General features: G+C 35.7%; 2 protein-coding genes across 2 annotated transcripts; both read right to left on the bottom strand.

Annotated features, from left to right (window-relative positions):
- Nucleotides 1-1,166: 1,166 nt before the first annotated feature.
- Nucleotides 1,167-1,766, bottom strand: LOC113759831 (ATP-dependent DNA helicase RRM3-like). The gene has a single exon (XM_027302408.1). It carries the CDS (start codon nt 1,764-1,766, stop codon nt 1,167-1,169), a length of 600 nt encoding a protein of 199 aa, XP_027158209.1.
- A 61-nt stretch (nt 1,767-1,827) lies between these two features.
- On the bottom strand, nt 1,828-5,454 carry LOC113759832. Its single transcript, XM_027302409.1, has 5 exons — nt 5,229-5,454; nt 5,047-5,106; nt 3,875-4,633; nt 2,175-3,769; nt 1,828-2,085 (listed from the first exon to the last, which is right to left on the bottom strand). The coding sequence occupies exons 1-5, from the start codon at nt 5,452-5,454 to the stop codon at nt 1,828-1,830; spliced, it is 2,898 nt and encodes a 965-aa protein (XP_027158210.1).
- Between the last annotated feature and the right edge of the window lie 11,492 nt (nt 5,455-16,946).

The following is a 16,946-nucleotide window of genomic DNA, read 5'->3' on the forward strand; positions in this document are numbered from 1 at the left end:
TTATACACCATCTAGACAACATATAAACATCATATACAAGCCATTAAAACCTCAAAATTCCACAAAAAGAGGCACGATCATAACAGTGGCAGAATTGGAAACTTTACATCCATGCACTCCTTGAATTTTATACTAGTTATGCACCATTAATCTACCAATTTGAGCAGTAAACCAACATTAAATCCATCATCAAGCATCATATCAGCCATCAACCCAAGAGTGGGAGTTTATAGAGCCCATAATCAAAATTTTCCAACAACAACAAGCCACCCACATGAATATCTAAGCTCATAAGTGTAAATCAACTTCCATAGGCCAAGAATTTGAGAGTTGATCGTCACTTACTTGTGTTGGTGAACAAGACAGAACTTTCGGCCTTCCTTGCTGCAAAATGTACCGTGAAAAGCTCCCCCTTTTTAGCTAGATACAATCCCCAAGTGTTCAACTAGGTGTAGTTCAATTTTGGTTTGATTTGGTGCAAGAATTTGGAGTAGAAAGTGATGGAGCAAGGCTGGTTCTTTTCTTTCCCTTGGCCGGCTGTTCTTGGAGTGAGGAGAGGGAGTGTTTGTTCAAATAAAGCTTTCTTAAGAACCTTTAATGTGTGGCCCAATTTGGTGAAAAAGTCAACTCTTCAATAGTGCGCGTACGCGCACGTTTTGTGCTCGATTCCTCTCGCGTTCATTTCACTAGTGCACTAAACCTTTAATGCACTCATAATCATATTAATATTATTTATTCTTAATTGTCCCAAAATAAGGGTCTAAAGTCCCTCAATCAAATCGCGCGTGTGAAAACGCGTATTTCCAATTTAAGCGTGATAAAGTGCAATCTCCAAGAAATTCTTATAACGATGGTACTAATAACTATCACTTGAGTATTTAAACATAAAAATACCTATTTTAAGTCCATCCTGCAAATCTCTAATTTTCCAAGCTTATTGTATTCTCGAATCGATTATTGACTCCAAACGCGTATTCACTATTTTCAATTAACGAGCTTCCAAAAATTAAATTTTGAAACGAGTCACTTTAAAAAAATATAACGAAACTATAAATCCGTGTATTTAAATCTAAAGAGGTTAGAAAATAATATTCAGAATAAATGGGTAATTAAATATTTAAATAAGCTCGAAATGGATTTTAAAATAATAAATTTTTTGTGAGTCCTCACAGATCATCAACAAAAGGTATTGTAAGATAGTGTGGCAATGTTATTCTGGAGTCATCAAAGCAAGGCAAAGTTCCATTACCAAGACTCAAAAGAAAATCTGAAAATGGTTTATCTAAATATGCACGCATGTTTGCAACCAGGCGGAGTTTTTCAAGATGGTTCCAAACATAAGATTTTACCAAGCTGGCAGAAATGTAATCTTCTTTGTACCCTTTGACAACAACAGGTAATGTCTGACGGAAGTCACCACCAAATACGATAACCTTGCCACCAAATACTGTATCTGAGTCCATTATATCCCTCAGTAGCTTCTCAAAGCACTCAATAGCATATTTTTTGGCCATTGTTGCTTTATCCCAGATGATGAGTTTGGCTTGCTTGATCAATCTTGCACTGCTACTTTGTTTGTTAACATTACAGCCACTGTCATTATCCTCATGAATTGGAATCTTAAATCGAGAGTGAGCTGTACGTCCTCCTGGAAGAATGGAAGCAGCAACGCCACATGATGCTGTGGCTAATGCAATTTGGCCTTTAGACCTCACAGTTGCCAGTAACCTTATATAAGAATGTTTTGCCTGTTCCTCCTGGCCCATCTATGAAAAAAGCTCCTGCTATGTTATTGTCAATGCTATTGATGATTTTATTGTAAGCAGATCATTGATGATCATTGAGAAGAGCAACTAATGCTATGTCTTCAGCAGAAACTTTGATGTCGAGCTCGGCTTCTATTTCTTGTGTGTCTCTTTGAATGGAAAAGGCATTAGTGTCAAGGACAGCTATGTTGAAATCAGCAAGATGTTTGCCCATATATTGCAGGTGAGAGTCAATGAGCTGGAGAACTTTTAGTTTTGTCTGCTCAGGTGATAAAGACTTGTCTCTAGAAATATCTTTAGACAGGTATGGTTCAAATTTCTGCCATAGCAACATTGGATTAGGAGGTAGTACATCGACCAGAATGAGAACGAACAAGTGACGGAGAGTATAAGGCATCTGGAATGTACAACTTCAAGTAAACATTGTTCTGCACTATCATCAGTCTTTAATAAGCCTAGAATTTCTGCAGCTTCTCTGAAAGTTGAAGCTGTTCGTGAACCAATGTGTTTTAGACTTTCATAAGACATAGGCCCTTTGACATGCCTTAGTAACATCCGTAAGTAGTACTTTTCACCTTGAGTTGGATGCACTGTAGTTAGTCTTCCAATTGTGCTTCTTCTTTGTCTCGGTTCCCATATTCTGTGAGTTGCATTCCATACAAAATGCTGAGGAAATTCTTTATAAAGACATTTTAGGGCCTGTGCACGTGCATCTACACTATTCATCCAAAAAAATTCTGTCAGCATAGTTCGTGACATTCGTTCATCCACTGCAACTCTCTCCAGAATATCATCTTCATTGAAAACCATTGACTGTTCTCCTTCTAAATGTATCTGCAGTGCCATGACAGATGGATTCAAGTTACTGAGGTCGAAAGCAAATACTCGCCATGTTGCTTCAGGTGCACATATCCAACGTCCAGATTGGAAATTTTTTATTTCGTCAATTGCTCCATCATTCTCTACTTCATTAAGCTGATACAGGATCTTTGAGTGTCCTTTGTAGATATATTTGTAAATATATTTAACAGCTTCAATTGTGGAACAAACTTCAACATTGATGTGACAATCATACTTGGCAAGTAAGTATGGATTGTAGGAAACAACCCAACGATTGTCAAACTGGAAGTGATGAGCTGTGACAGTGTTTCCATTATGACGGCGCATGTAAAGAGGATATGAATCCTTATTATGTCTTGTGAATTCAGCAAACTCCTTTGGATAGGCAAATCTGCATTTTCTATTTTGTTTCATACATGGGCTGTTTTTATTAGTTGTTCCACATGGTCCATGCAACATATGAGCAACCACAATAGAATGGAGGTAAGGGAAAGAAGCTGGATCCGGTAATTCTGCAGATATAACTCGATCATAAGCTTCAGGTGAGTCCAATTTGCATCCATTTGCAAGGATTATCAAAAAATGTGCATGTGGAAGGCCTCTTTTCTGAAATTCTATAACATAAGTGTATGTTGCAACTTTGCCAAAAAGCCCTTTTTTGATAATATCATTTCTGAGCATCTCTAGTTTGGCGCGAAATACTCTTAATGTTACATCAGGTCTGTTGTGTGCTTCTTCGCCATTAGATAGATGCTTCTTGATCTCAGGCCAAGCTGGATTACAGGTCATTGTTAAGAATATGTCAGGTTTTCCATACTTTTGAACCAGGGTCATAGCGTCCATGTATATTCGTTTCATATCTCGAGGACCTCCAATAAAAGAAGCAGGCAAATATATTCGTTTACTAACGTTTGATGCAGAGGTTTCTCCATTTGCAATGCTGTCTAAAATTCCTTGGTAAACATCTGTTCTGATTTGTCGTTGCCTATTTCGATGAAAATCCAGCCTTGCTGATTCTATCTTCACATATGTATCGATACAGAATTGCTGGAAGAGTCTCCCACAGTGCAATAACAAGGATTTGTCAATTTGGCACATTTGAAACTTGTAGCAATAGTATTCACGACAGACAGTGTTCCTTTTTTTCTTTCTTTTCTGTAAAACTGGTGCAAGACAATGAAGTTGTCAAAAGGTATGATAGACTATGTGGATGAGAAAAAGATAGTAGTAAGGACTATACATAAGACATATCATATTTTATTAATTACCTGCATTCTCAGCTGAAATTATTTCCTCTGCAGAAGAACAATGGCCTATATGGATATCATGGCCCTGACATGTCAAGGAATCTTGTACAGACTGCTGATCTTTAAAAATTCTTTGTATACCTTCATGCCATCCAGTCTCACCTCTTGCAAAAATTAAGGGATACTGTAACGTGTCATAATATCCAAAGTAGTCTTTAATGATTTGTGGTCTACCACTCCTTGGATAGACCTGTATATGCTGAGAAGAATCTCCTATATTAAGGTCATTTTCTGTCCATATGGTAGCCACTTGAGAGATTGTTGGAGTGTTATACACACGCTGGTCTAGAGAAGGGTGCGAGTTTAAGAAAATTTTATGGTTATAAATGTCTTCAAAGCCTCTTAAACTGCGAAAAAATACAGCATAGGGATTGTGATCCAGAATTTGCTGCAGCTGTTCCAGAATAGTTTCTCGAAATTTATTAGAAATGGCCATCCGATTCGCAATTTCATGCTCAGTATCAAAATAGTATAACTGTACATTTGATGGTTTGTGGTCGTCCATTGGAACCAGGGGATTGAGAAAATGGTACATTTGGCCCTGTACTCTGAATGCATAGATTCCTCTGTCTCTCTTATTCAACTCTTTATCAGAATGAACTCCCAGAGACGTGAATGCGAACATATTATTATAGCTTCTAATACATTGGCCAAATTCGATTGCTTCAGGAGTATTAGCAGTGTACAGTTTTGCTAACTGAGCTGGCATCTCTGTCTCAACTAATCGAATTTCACCGGAAGCACAACAAAAACCAGGTGGCTCAAGGTAGAAACGTTTAGCACCACAAAAAACATAATTTTGGACAACAGGTAAAACAGATGGTTGAGTAGGAATCCTATCAATCCGTTGGTTTTTTTTTTACCTTTTGCTGATGACCTAAGAATGGGAGACTATTCAATTACATGTCGTAGATATAGATACATTTATTGTGTATCGTAGGCAATAGATAGAGTTTTCATATGTACCAGCATTTTGTTTTGGCATGTTGCTGGTCATTTGAGAGCTAGGAAAGACTGTTTGTTGCTGAACTGGATGTAAAAAGTAAAAGATGGACGAAGGTATTTAGGAAAATTTGCACGAAACAAATATTCAATAGTGGGAGAAGTTATAGCATTGACAAAGGTATAAATACCTCCATTACTCGGTCCATTTATAACATCACAGCAGACATGGTTGTTAGAAGATGAACAGGCTGCATTATTGGTGGACAAAGATTCTTAGACAAGACATCAATATATATTTTTTTAAAAAAATTGGTGTACTGAATGCTTTGTTAGATGAAATATATATGGACGACTAAACGAAGTGTCTTACTTGCTAAAGGTATGTCAGATGTTTTGAGGACATCTTCGGATAGCACAGGAAGCGATAGGCTTATGTTTTCTGAAGCATCAGACAGCTGATTCTCAGAAAGTAGTGATACTGGAGTCGAGGATACAATATTGTTGCTTCGAAGTTTAGCTGGATTTTTAGTGTGAACCATTGGGTCAAGCATAGACGCCCTAGCTTCCCTACGACGATGATTCTTGCGTAGACACATTTCTTCATACGAAGTATATTTTCGTTTTCACGGCATGGTCACAAACAAACTATAGGAAAGCGATAAAATGAATAAAAATAATAGTTGTTATAATTGGATAATAAAAAATATGAAACAGAAGGATGATTATATCGTTTCACGTGTAAGTTACCAAAACATTATATACATTAGATAACGATTATATGCATAGCAAAAAAATAATAAGTAAAAGACGTTCGCATCATTCTTAAGAACGGAACTGGGCAGAAATAGCAAATGTATCATGGAAGAGTTATGGGTAAGAGTCATGTTTATACCAGTTAGCGTCGCAGAGAACTGGTTCGGCTTCGTAACTTTGAGTGATCAGCAAAAGGTAATGGAAAGAAATTGGTTTCTCTTACTAACTTTTAACAGTTAGCAAAACGTTGTTGTTTGATGACCTGAGCAAAAAATAGAAAGAATTATAAGCAAAAAAAAGATGATATGCAAAAGGCAGAAGTAAATGGCTAACACGTAGACAAATATGCAATAGATAGAATATTCATTGCTGGAACCATGGGTAAGATGATGAAGATAAACATCTAGCAGAACTATAAAACATATAGTAAAGAACAAAAGAACAGCACCAAGATGGAAGTCACGGCGAGTGGAGGAGCAAAAACGAAGATGAACAGCAAGGAACACAGAGACGGCTACTGAGTGGGTGGCTTTCAGAGAAGGAAAAAGAAACGAAGTGCAAACAAGAGCGGTACAAGAAAGAACACGTGGAAGTAAATATGTATAAACGGGAGCAAAAAAGCTTGAGAGAAAAAAATTCAAAGGGCATGATGACAACTGTGGGATAGGAAAATTACCGGATAATTGGTAATAAAAAAAGAATACATATATAGTGGAGAAAACGTATATAGTGGGGTGAAAAAGGACAAATATAAGTAACTTAAAATGACTACTTGATAGACCATCACTATCAATAATTAATGAGTAACATGAAAGGGTGTGCAAGGAATCACCAATTCAGATTGTTGTACAAAGTTAGACAGTTGAGGGGAGGGTACGTGAAATACACACATGCACAAATGTACCAAAAGGGCAAAGACCTAAATAGGCACACTAAAGTTATATTATAAAGATAAACTATTACAAGAGGAATAGTCAACTTAACATTAGACAAGGGCAATAGAGTAAATAGATTTCACTTTTATATATGTGGATTGCATGGATGGAGCAGAAAGTTGGGAAGATGGAAACACTGAAAACTGCAGGGCCAGGACACATGAGAAAGGCACGGTACAGGGTCATTAAAGCGCAATATCTTTGTTGGCCATTATAATTATAATATATAATTTCCGATTTCTGATTTCTAATCTGCGATTGTAATAACAGAAGCAATAGAAGGAGGAAACAAGCAACAACCTATTGCAAGGCATTTACGGTGGAAAGACCAAAATACCCCACGAACTCATGAGAATTACCACCGAAACCGGCCCATGGATGGACTGTAGCAAATGGGTGTTTCCCCTTTTATATATTTTAGATATAAGTAACTATTTTAATTAGAGTGTTTCTCACTCCTATGTAGCATATCTAATTGAATAGAATTAACGGGTTATGGATCATTTGGATTTTACCCATATTGAATATTATATTATATGTTTAAAAATTATTTACTAATTTTAAAATACATTTAAAAAATAACTAATATTATTTTAATGATATCTACTTTCTATCAAATTATTACATAGAACTATACCAAAGTCTTTTTCAAATTACAATTATTAAAAATCTTATATATTCCATAAATTACTTCCTTTCATCACCATATCGTTGATTAATATTCAAATTGTTCATCATCTCTTCTCTTAATTTTGAATTAACTTAGTGTAAAAAAATTAATTGTTACACTGACAGAATTACTAATATTGTTGGAAACTACATATCTATTGATAAAAAAAAACGGATTGTTAGATCCTTTCTACTTAATTAAATGTGAATATGTAGTTCTAGGTTTATGGTCATCATAAAATTTTAAATTATATAAAAGAATATTTATAAAAAAAAAGAATATCTACCAAGTTTTTGATATGGAATACATTATTTGATATGTACTATCATATTATAGTGAAAGTATGTAAACAAATTCTTAAAAATTAGTAAATAATTGAATATTTAAAATATATTAATTTTTTAGAGGTAATATGAATGGACATATAGGATTGTTGTTAATTTTCATGTTTAAATTATTCATATTTGTATAAATTCACAATAAAAAAATAAAAGACCGTGCTAAGGCAGGGGCAAAACTCTAGTGTAATATGAATATCGATAAAACAAATTTATATTCAATCTTTAAAATTTAATAAAATAGTTAGTATATATAAATTACATACGTACTAATGTATTAATGTATACACTAATGTGTACTAATTTCTTGTTATAGAGATTGAATTCCCAAATTCCCAACCGAATTGCCGAAATAATATATTATAGATTACATATAGGCATATCAATAATTAGGGTTTGAGTTGGATTTCTTTGATCTAAATTCAGACTTATCAAATTTAGTTAGATTCAGACCAAAACCCAAACTCTTATAGATTTGAAAAAGTAAATCCAAACCCAGACACTCATAAATTTGGATATCCAATACATACTCATAAAACCCAAACTTTTCTAAATGTACTAATGTAAAAAAAATATTAAAAATATATAGAGTTCAAAAATAATATAAATACCATCCAATTTTTGCTTTTAATTTTTCTCCTTTTCCTAAAAAGTGTTTGTACCAATACAATAACAACTAGAATTAGTTTCAAAAAAGAAAGCAATCATGAAGTCATACTGTATTTGAGTTAATGGCCAAAGAATATTAAATTATTTTATAAATTTACTCGTATGTATGTGTGTCTCTATATAAATATGCATATATATATATATATATATATCTGGATTGGGTATGGATCATGAAAAACCAAACCCTACCCAGACCTGGATCTTGTAAGAGAGTCATGGGTCTAGGTAGGATTTGGATTTGAGAAATTAAATCTAGACTCTATCCAAATATATTGGATCTAGATTAGATTTGGATAAGACGCAGACTCATTGACAAGTCTAATTACATACATACTAATGTATTATGGTATACACTAATCAATTTGTCAGTAGTGTTATACATAATAACTTATGCTTCTCTAAGAATATGTGATCTTTTAAACATATTAATTGATATATCAATAAACTCTATCTTGTTGATTGCACATTAAATATGTTTATCTAATTTACATTAAAAAATCAATTTTAAATCTGAATATACAGAAATTGTGACGATCCGGTTAGACCCTAAAGCGAACCATAGGGCTTAGCAAACTGTCTGCTTGACTTTCGCCAGAACTCATTACAATGAACTCCCAAAATAACATTTACTTCATCAATTAATCATGACATTCACACATATATATAACCCCAACAAGATTAGAGTATGAGTTTATCTACTATTTCTCAAAATACAAGATTGTTTACAAAAGATACAAAATAGAACTTCAAGATCAGGATGTCGCATATCTCTATTCCTTCTGCCTTCATCCCCTGTAAGGAAAACAAACTAAAAGGTTGATCTTACGCCCAATAAGGTCCTAAAAGAAACAATCAATAAACAATATAACATATTTAATAAACATTTCAATTTAGGCCAAAACACTGCATAATTTACAATATAATGACTCATTCAATATAAAAAGATACTGGCTCCCATAGTAAAATTAACAAATATTTACCAACCAAAATATATGAGCACATTATAATAAAAGGATACGAGCTCACTATGGAAGTCAATTCGATATCACCGCACACTCCGCCAAAATCACCCCTTTATATCCTCTAAAACAATAAACAATTCCCTTCAATCAATAGTCATTTCAATAGTCACTGTATTACAGGGTAATATTTGAGTATACCACACATTTACCCAGGGTTACCAACTTATCCCACCGAATCTGCCGCTGGCTCAAATAGGTCAACTACCGAAGAGTTTTGGGGACTAGTTCATCTGCTGCGGTAAAGTACATACACGATTTATAGTCATGTACACTTACAGTAACACTTGGTCAATTATCAACCTTCAAACTCAACTAAGCTGAATGCGATAAAGTACACTCTCGACTTAGATGGCGAGGGACAATTGAGATATACTTTTCGATGAATCACTAGCAATATTTCCACTGTAAGCAATTTATCACATAACATCACTCACTACAACAAAAATGGCTTTTCGTGACATGTCTATAAAGACACTTGCTGGTTTGTGTCATTATAGCACTTCTATTATGACACTTGTTATCAACTCAATAATATACACTCTAATTTTTTTTATTTTATCTGATATAAAAATAATAATGTACCTTTAGATTACCTATCATGACACTTGAGAAAATGTGAGATATACCAAAAAAAAGGAAAGGCACAAAACAACATCATAGTGAATTGGCGGAAGATTCATTTGCTGTGAAATATTCAAAACTTTCAATTTGCTGGCCAAAACACTTAGTCAAATTTTGCTTCTTCTGGTCTCTCTCACAAAAAACACTCTCTCCGCAAACTAACTCTCGGCAAATTATCTCTCAGCCAAGAAGGGGTGTTAAGACCGGAGCTTTTTGTAGATGGCGCAAGACGATTGCAGATGGGTAAAGGAAACCTGGAAATTAATAGACCACCGAGGTACTAAATGAGACTTTCTTCCACTTTCTTTCCTTTCGCTCTTTCTGGCTCCCGTGACCAGTTAAAGTAAGGAAGAATCAGCCACGGGATTCATCATCTCCGCTTTCAGTTCATTCCATTCCTCAAGCTCACCGCCGTCTTTCTCCCCACAACCGCCACCACCACCGCTGCCGAAATGTTATTTCTCTTTTCCCTAGCTACCCTTCTTCTACAATCACCAGCAGTTGTACCAGCACCAGCACCAGCACCAACACCAGCACTAGCTGTTCTTCCTCTTCTTCCTATTTTGGGATTTCAATTTCTGACAAAACTATGATTTCTGTTTTGTCTGGAAAAGCAAAGTCAAATCGATCGTTGTATATTGTAGCTGGGGTGTTTGAGAAATTTACTGAGAGAACAATTAAAGCGGTTATGTTTTCCCAGAGGGAGGCGAAAGCTTTGGAGGTAGAAATGGTGTATACCCAGCATCTTTTGCTAGGACTTATTGCAGAAGATCGTGCTTCAGGTGGGTTTTTAGGCTCCAGAAGCATAATCGAGATGGCTCGCCAAGCCGTTAAGAGCATTTGGCATACTGATACTGATGATAAGGAGAAGAATGGTAAGGGTAATGGGAATGGTCTTGGTCCTGAAGGGGCAGAGGTCTCGGCCATGGATGTGTCGTTTTCGCCGAGCACTAAGCGGGTTTTTGAGGTTGTCGTGGAGTATTCAAGGACTATGGGATATAATTATATTGCCCTGGAACATATTGCCGTTGGGTTGTTCACTGTCGATGATAGAAGTACTGGCCGTGTACTTAAGAGGTAGTACATTTTGAATTAGCATCTTTTTATCTATGAATGCTTTACTTGCTGAGAATTGCAATTTTTTTAGTGCTTTATATTGGTCTTATATGGACTGCTGAAACTATTGTTGCAACTTGTGATCGAAGACAAATTGTCGTGTTGAATAAATCAGAGAATCAAGATAACTATATTGCTTTTTTCTCTCTTATCTGGATTTTCTTTCTTCTGCCCTCTTTCTTTTTAGTTTGGGGATTATGGTCCAATTTCTGTTATGGTCATGTCTGCTTGTTTCTGCACCATTGCCAGCTGTATATTAGTGCCTTAATGGTCACAACTAGGTGTTTATAGAGCATCATCTTTGCCAAATTTACTGTTGTTGATCTGAAATTCTATCCTATCAGCATTGTTCATGCTTATTGGCCATTATTGTCAGCGTGTGCCATCCAGATAGATTGTTTATTGTGTAATCTAATCACAGAGTATCTCTTTATCATAATCTTTTAGGTGGATGACATGAAGACTCTAGGTGCAAATATAAGGTCTGGGCTTGGAACATGACCAAGAGCACAAGACAATTAATTGTGGTTATGTCGTGGCAATGCTCACAATGGGTTCAAGAAGTGGACTAAGACATGCGAGAGGCACACAAACTACACTGAAGATCAGCTTTTGTAAGTGGTTCCTTATGCTTTTCACACATTAATGAATTTTATTGCTAGCTATGATGATCTAATGATCCCAACCAACTTTGTGCACAGGTGGAACCAGCTGAAGATTGATGAGGTATTCGTGGTTACGACTGAAGGCTCTAATTTCATTGGAAAGTTTGGAAACTACTGCAAGCTCTTTCTACTTGTTAGGGAAGAGAATCTTTTAGTTTGTGCACATGAGGATCTTTTAGTTTGTCCACAAAAGAATCTTTCAAGTTTGTACTTGTTAGGGATTTGCTATGTTAGTACTTGTTACTGACTTTTAGTTCAACAAATTATATTTGAGCATTGACTTTTGCTTTTAGATTACTATATGCATTATGTTCTTTGGAATAATTTTACAAGTCCTTTGGGTTTCTGATTGATGGAATGTATAGCAGGGAGCACTACCTGTAGGTTGCTTCTATATCAAAAAAAAGAAAAAAAAATCCTGGCAATTAAAAGTGTCAGCATAGAATTTGATATCGTAATGTTGAACTATAGCTATCCTAACACCTTCAATTATCAAGAAAAGGGATTTTTGTTGGCAGATGGAATGTTATAACAGCATAGTTTTTCTGACACATTTGAATGTTACGAGCCTATCCCCACATTGGAAGGGATGACACTCGTCTGAGGTGTGAGGAAAGGTATGGTGTCAGGTTAGATTATCTATACTGACACCTTTAAATGCCGTTAAAGGTCATTTTTGTTGTAGTGACTTAAGAAACACATAAGCAATTAATACACAAATACAGAAACACTCACAACATAGTTTGAAATTACTCTTCGGCGCTTGGACCCTCTTTCGGTTCACCCTTGGTTCCTGAGATATTTGTAAACTTATTAGACTACTTGTTAAATTTCCAAAGGTGATACTTAAGTATATTAATTGGTGAAATTAAGAGTTTAAGTAATTATTCTAGCTTACTTGATTCTTTTATTAAAAAATTCAACTTGAGATGATATAATTTAGCTAAAATATATATATATATAGAGAGAGAGAGAGAGAGAGAGTTTTAAGGTGATCTTAGTACTTATTTATCCTAACAATCCAAAGTTCTCAAGCTCAGGTAGTTTTAATCTCTTAAGTTTTAAGATTCCATATTTTACCAAAATAGTAGAGTAAGGTGGTTAGTGGCAATTATGACCTACATTTTACTATATAAGCTGGAATTTAAGTCATAGAAATCATTTTACGAGTAAAACTTTTATAAGATAGCGTAAAGGGGGCTTTGATCAGATTTGGTTAAATTTCTATCCTAAAGTTCAAAGTTAGAACCCAAAATCCAAGCACTACTTTAGGATTAATCAAAACAGAATTTTCAGCATAGTGTGTTCATGTTTTCCATCTAAAGTTCATTATTTCTTCTCTTCAATCTTCTTAAATTCAACATGTATTTTACCACCATACTTCATAGGTTGTTCTAAGCCCAAAATTTGGTTGAAATTTCCAAAAAAAGTTTAGAAAATAGTTTGAAATCCTCAACCATTCCAATTGGTGCAAAACAGATTCAAATAGCTGACCAGCTCAAGTTTCTTTTCCCAAAACTCAATGTTTCTTGTTCTAGTCATGTGACAACCCCACCTCTCCTTAGGGCGAACCCTAGAATATCAGCGGACTGCCTGCCCAGCTCTCGCCGGGACTCAGTCGAAAAAAAGAACTAGTAACTCGAGATAACTAATTAAATAATCTCAAAGGAAGGAGTACAAACCCTAGTGGAAATATAATCGCGACGCCAACTTTCCAAACTTATAATATAGAGCTAAATGTCAAACTTACCACTCCACACTTAATTTACATAACATACGTCGAACATACAAATTTAAGCTTACAAGAGTCAAAAGTAAAGTCTTCTAACAACAGGAATACAAGCCAAAGTACAAGTTCAAGATAAAAGTTAAACTATGAAAGTTCTAGACCATAAATCCATCCCAGATCTGTTAAGGAAAACAAAAGAAGTGGGGTGAGCTAAAACTCAGTAAGGTTCCAAATAACATGTAAGCACATAGCCAAATAAGGGCATAATATAAAGAATAAACACCGTATTGTACTATAACAATTTAATCACAGTTCAATTTAAGGATACGGGTGGCTTCCAAAAGCCAAATCCACTTGAGCTTGATTATACGAGAATCCGTTGACTCTCCGTCAACGTTTGCATTTAGAGAATACAATATCCATAGAACACCACTTTCTCCATTTCCCGTCCACCAGTTAACCTTCTTACCAGGCCCGAATAGCTCAAACAGTAAGTAGGTAATACTCGAGTATACCGGTTTCCAAATTCAGTAAACAGTCTTCAGGGTTTATCGATTTTCTCGACCAAACCCTTGCTGGCTCGATACCACCGACTCACTTATGAGGTTGGGTACCCAAACAGTCACAGTAGTTGATGGGATATCACCCAAACAGCACTCATATAGTCAAATATAGAGAGATCACATATTACAATATCAGTGTACAGAGCCTCAGTGGAAATCGAAGGAGGTCGAGTGTGATAAAGTACACGCTTGCCTCAATTTTGTTAAAACAATGTTTGGCTCAACCAGTCCCAAATCAAGTATTCAGATATTTCACATAGACAGTTAGCAGGTAATGGAACACTCATCTGACAAGCAAAGTAGAGTTCAAACGTCAAGTTCCTTGGTTACGTTCATTTCCGTTTCCCAATCCTAAGGCAACGAGTGAAATCGTTAACAATCTAGGTTCATTTCCAACCCAAATGTGAGTTCATTAGGTGACCAAGTGAGTGGTTAATTTTACTCGATTCACCATGCAAGTTAGGCCCAAAATGTAGTAAAAGGTCATGTGAAAACAAGTTTGACAAGTGCAAGAAAGTTGAGCAAAAGAAAGTTTTCATTCAAATTCAAAGTGGTCTTCGTGAGTAAAACAGTCGCGCCTGCGCAGTCTCGGGAAAATAGCCATATCTCACTGTTTGAAGGTCGGAATCAGGTTCCGTTAGTGGCGTTGGAAACTAGACTCGAAGGGATTTTCAACAGTACCAAATTCACACTCTAGTTCATCTCCTATCAGTACCAGTGATTCGGGGAAGTTGGCTAATTTTTTGGTTCTGATTAGCTCAAAACCCTAGCAAAATTTACTCTATTTCCTCTTGCCAACTTCACTTGTTTTGGCTCAAATTCACCCGATTCAATCTTCTAAAGTTCATATATAGGGGATCAAATTATCTAACACCATTGAAGCTTAAAATGCAATACACAACATGATTAAAAGAACCAAAACAGTCTAGCCAACAAAAGAACCAAAACAGTCCACTAGTGGTCCAAACAACCACTTTGCTTGCTTCATTTCCATTTCAACTCACACCAAACCTTAAACCAATGTTTAACCATGTTTCTTAGCTTAATTAAGGTGCAAATGAACCACAAAATCAAGGAGAAACCTCCTCTACAAAACCGGTCCGCCAAGAGAAAGAAAAACAGTCCACTAGTTCACTTGCATCACCAACTTCCATCCTTCCATTGTAATTAACTTAACATCATACCAAGTGTTATCCTTAACTCAAAAAGGGTCCAAAACATGTTAATACTTCAAAAAAAACCATGAACAAGGGTAAGACAAAATATCAAACACATGGTAGGCAAACCAACCAACCCTACTACCACTTGTTTAATTCAAGAAGGTTAACCACAAATATCATCCTTTCAACTCCCAGTTTACCATCAAAACTCAAAGTACATGATATAACACAAGAAAGCTAGGATTTAAGGTTCACATATCTCTCTTGTGTGAAGCTTGAATCACCAAAAAAAACCACCAAAACCAAAGCTCTAGGCTTGAAACACACTCTAGGGTTGAAGGTAGTTCACTCACTAACTCAAGTTCCTTCTCTTATGATTTTTGCTCAAGATCAAGTTAGGGTCAGAAGGCAAGAAAAATGGAGTTTTCTCTCTTCCTTAGGAAGCTTCAAGGTGGCCGGCTCTATGGGGAGAAAAATCAAACAAAGTTAGTTTAAATTTCTTCTAATCCTTTGGTCAAACAAGATGTGTGATTAGGGATTTGCCACATGGTCCAATCTTGACCCTTTCTTCCTTTAATTTTTGACTAATGATGTTTATACCTTCCAAATGTTCCAATATCTATTTAACACTCTAAACTATCATTTAAAGTCCCAATCACAAATAAAAGGACATTTGGTCAAAATATATCTAATGAGATAAAAATAAATTGCCAAGTCTAGGAAATGTTTCAATTCAAATAAAAGGTAATGTAATGCAATGCAAGGAAATGTTTTAATTGATTTAATCTTAGGGTAAGACAAGTAATTTAGAAAAATTTATATTTTAAAGTGAGGGTTCTCGCACTCTCTCCCCCTTAAAAGAATTTAGTTCTCGAAATTCTCACCTTGATTACTGAATAGCTTAGGATATTTTGCGCGAATGTCCTCTTCCACTTCCCAAGTAGCTTCCTCTACCTTATGATTTCTCCACAAAACCTTTACCAATTGTATCTGTTTAGTCCTTAGTTCTTTTACTTTTCGATCTAAGATCTGTACCAGCCTTTCTTTGTAAGTCAGCGATTCGTCAATGTCAATTTCTTCTGACTTCAGTACATGAGTGAGGTCTAAATGATACTTCTTCAACATAGAAACGTGAAACACATCATGGATCGTGGATAGACTTGCTGGTAACTCCAACCGGTATGCCACATTCCCTACTCGTTGAAGAATTTTAAAAGGTCCTTCATATCTCGGTTGAAGTTTCTTTTCTTTTTCCATCGTAAGACTTCAAAGTGGTGTAACCTTTAGAAATATCTTGTCTCCAACTTCAAACTCCAAATCCTTTCGTCGATTATCCGCGTAACTCTTCTATCGGCTTTGCGCTGTCTGAAGCCTTTGACGTATCACCTTCACCTTCTCATAGGCATTTTCGATCCATGGTACTGCAATTGGGTCTAAAACCCTTCTTTCCCCTATTTCATCCCAGTATATTGGTGATCGGTGCTTTCTTCCATAGAGAGTTTTGTACGGTGCCTTTGTATGGAGGAATGATAACTATTATTGTATGCAAATTCAACCAACGCCATATACTGTCTCTAACTTCCACCAAAGTCCAATGTACAAGTCCTTAACATGTCCTCAAGTGTTTGAATGGTTCTCTCTGACTGTCCATCAGTTTGGGGATGATAAGTAGTATTAAAGTTCAACTTGGTCCCCAAAGCTTCTTGTAACTGTTGCTAGAAATGACACACAAACAGCGGATCTCTGTCAGAAACAATGCTTACTGGAATACCATGCAATCTCACTATTTCATCCATGTATAGCTGGGCCAATCTCTCCAAGGAGTATCTCATATTTATAGACAAGAA

The sequence above is a fragment of the Coffea eugenioides genome, chromosome 2, assembly GCF_003713205.1.
Source record: "Coffea eugenioides isolate CCC68of chromosome 2, Ceug_1.0, whole genome shotgun sequence".
Classification (NCBI taxonomy): Eukaryota; Viridiplantae; Streptophyta; class Magnoliopsida; order Gentianales; family Rubiaceae; genus Coffea; species Coffea eugenioides.